Source organism: Cystoisospora suis (assembly GCF_002600585.1).
Source record: "Cystoisospora suis strain Wien I chromosome Unknown contig_8970, whole genome shotgun sequence".
Taxonomy (NCBI): domain Eukaryota; phylum Apicomplexa; class Conoidasida; order Eucoccidiorida; family Sarcocystidae; genus Cystoisospora; species Cystoisospora suis.
The window spans coordinates 4083-5231 of NW_027161748.1; the positions used below are offsets into that span (position 1 = coordinate 4083).

The 1149-nt window shown below is 41.2% G+C and overlaps 1 protein-coding gene across 1 annotated transcript in view; it reads left to right on the forward strand.

The window, feature by feature from the left end:
* CSUI_010938 (ubiquitin-transferase domain containing) overlaps window positions 1–1149 on the forward strand; it is a gene marked incomplete at both ends in the record, with an annotated part of 5533 nt that overhangs the window by 4082 nt on the left and 302 nt on the right. The window contains one exon of the mRNA XM_068071039.1: window positions 304–444. Coding sequence (XP_067916985.1) covers window positions 304–444 — 141 coding nt within the window. The remainder of the gene's footprint in view (window positions 1–303; window positions 445–1149) is intronic.

The window sequence follows — 1149 nt, forward strand, 5'->3', positions numbered from 1 at the left end:
CCTCTCGAGAGAGAGAGAGAGAGCCTTTGTTTTAATGCTCGATACATACATCGGTACGTACAGATCTACCTACATAGATATTCCAAAACATACATAGATATTCTCACCTGCATAGATCTTCATAGAGACTGATACAGAGCGAGGGGTGGATCAGGCATTCAATTGCTGTCTTCGGTCATATGTGTAGGGGAGAAAGAAAAGCGAGAGAAGAGGGTTATGGATATTTCCTCTTCTCTTTTCTCTCCCGATAAGATCTCTTTTATCTCTTGTCTTCCCCTTTGTGTCTTCGTGTGTGTATTCTAGGTTATTTTGGTGGATAACGTGTATCGACAGCATCATACGGGGCTTCAGTCTCTCTTAGATGCGGAGCTCCCTTTTCTTCTTCTACGGGTCCATCGAGGTCTTCTTATGGACGACACTGTCGCTGCTCTTGAAAAGGCAGAGGTACCTCTCGTCTTCTTTCTCTCTCTTTCTTTCTCTTTTCTGTCTCCATCATCGTGGCGGTGGGTTTCTTTCTTTCTTTCATCCCTTCTCTCTCCATTGCCTCGTTTACCTCTTTCGTTTTCTTCTTCTTCTTCGTTTTCTCTCCTTTCGTCTTCCTATCTGATCTCCCTCCAAGTTTCGTGTTTCTTCTGTTCTCTTCATTTCGTGCTGGACTGTCTTCTTTCTCTTCTTCTCTTCTAAAGGGGAAGGGAAATCGGGTGTGGTATGGATGAATGAAGAAGTTAAGCGCTCAAGGCCATCCTTCTACATACAGACATATCACATACATACATGCATACGTACATACACATACATACAGAGTGATACTCTTCGTATATACATAGTCATAATACATAATACATATTCGTATACACACTCGCTGCTTCTCAGTCTCGTCGTTTTAGCGGCTGTATGGATCTTGTCCATCGCCTACTTTACACAAGTAGATCTACAAAGTAGTTCTATCAATCTAGACATACACATACATGTCTTCACTAACGGTATGCGTTCGAACCTATACTGTACGTGCATATTTACCTACCTCTCTATTCATTCCGTACATATCTACTTACCTATATCTCTATCCTATTTATACATATCTATATCTCTATCCGATGTATACCTATCTGTCTATCTCTCTATCGTATCTCTCGATATTAATCTATC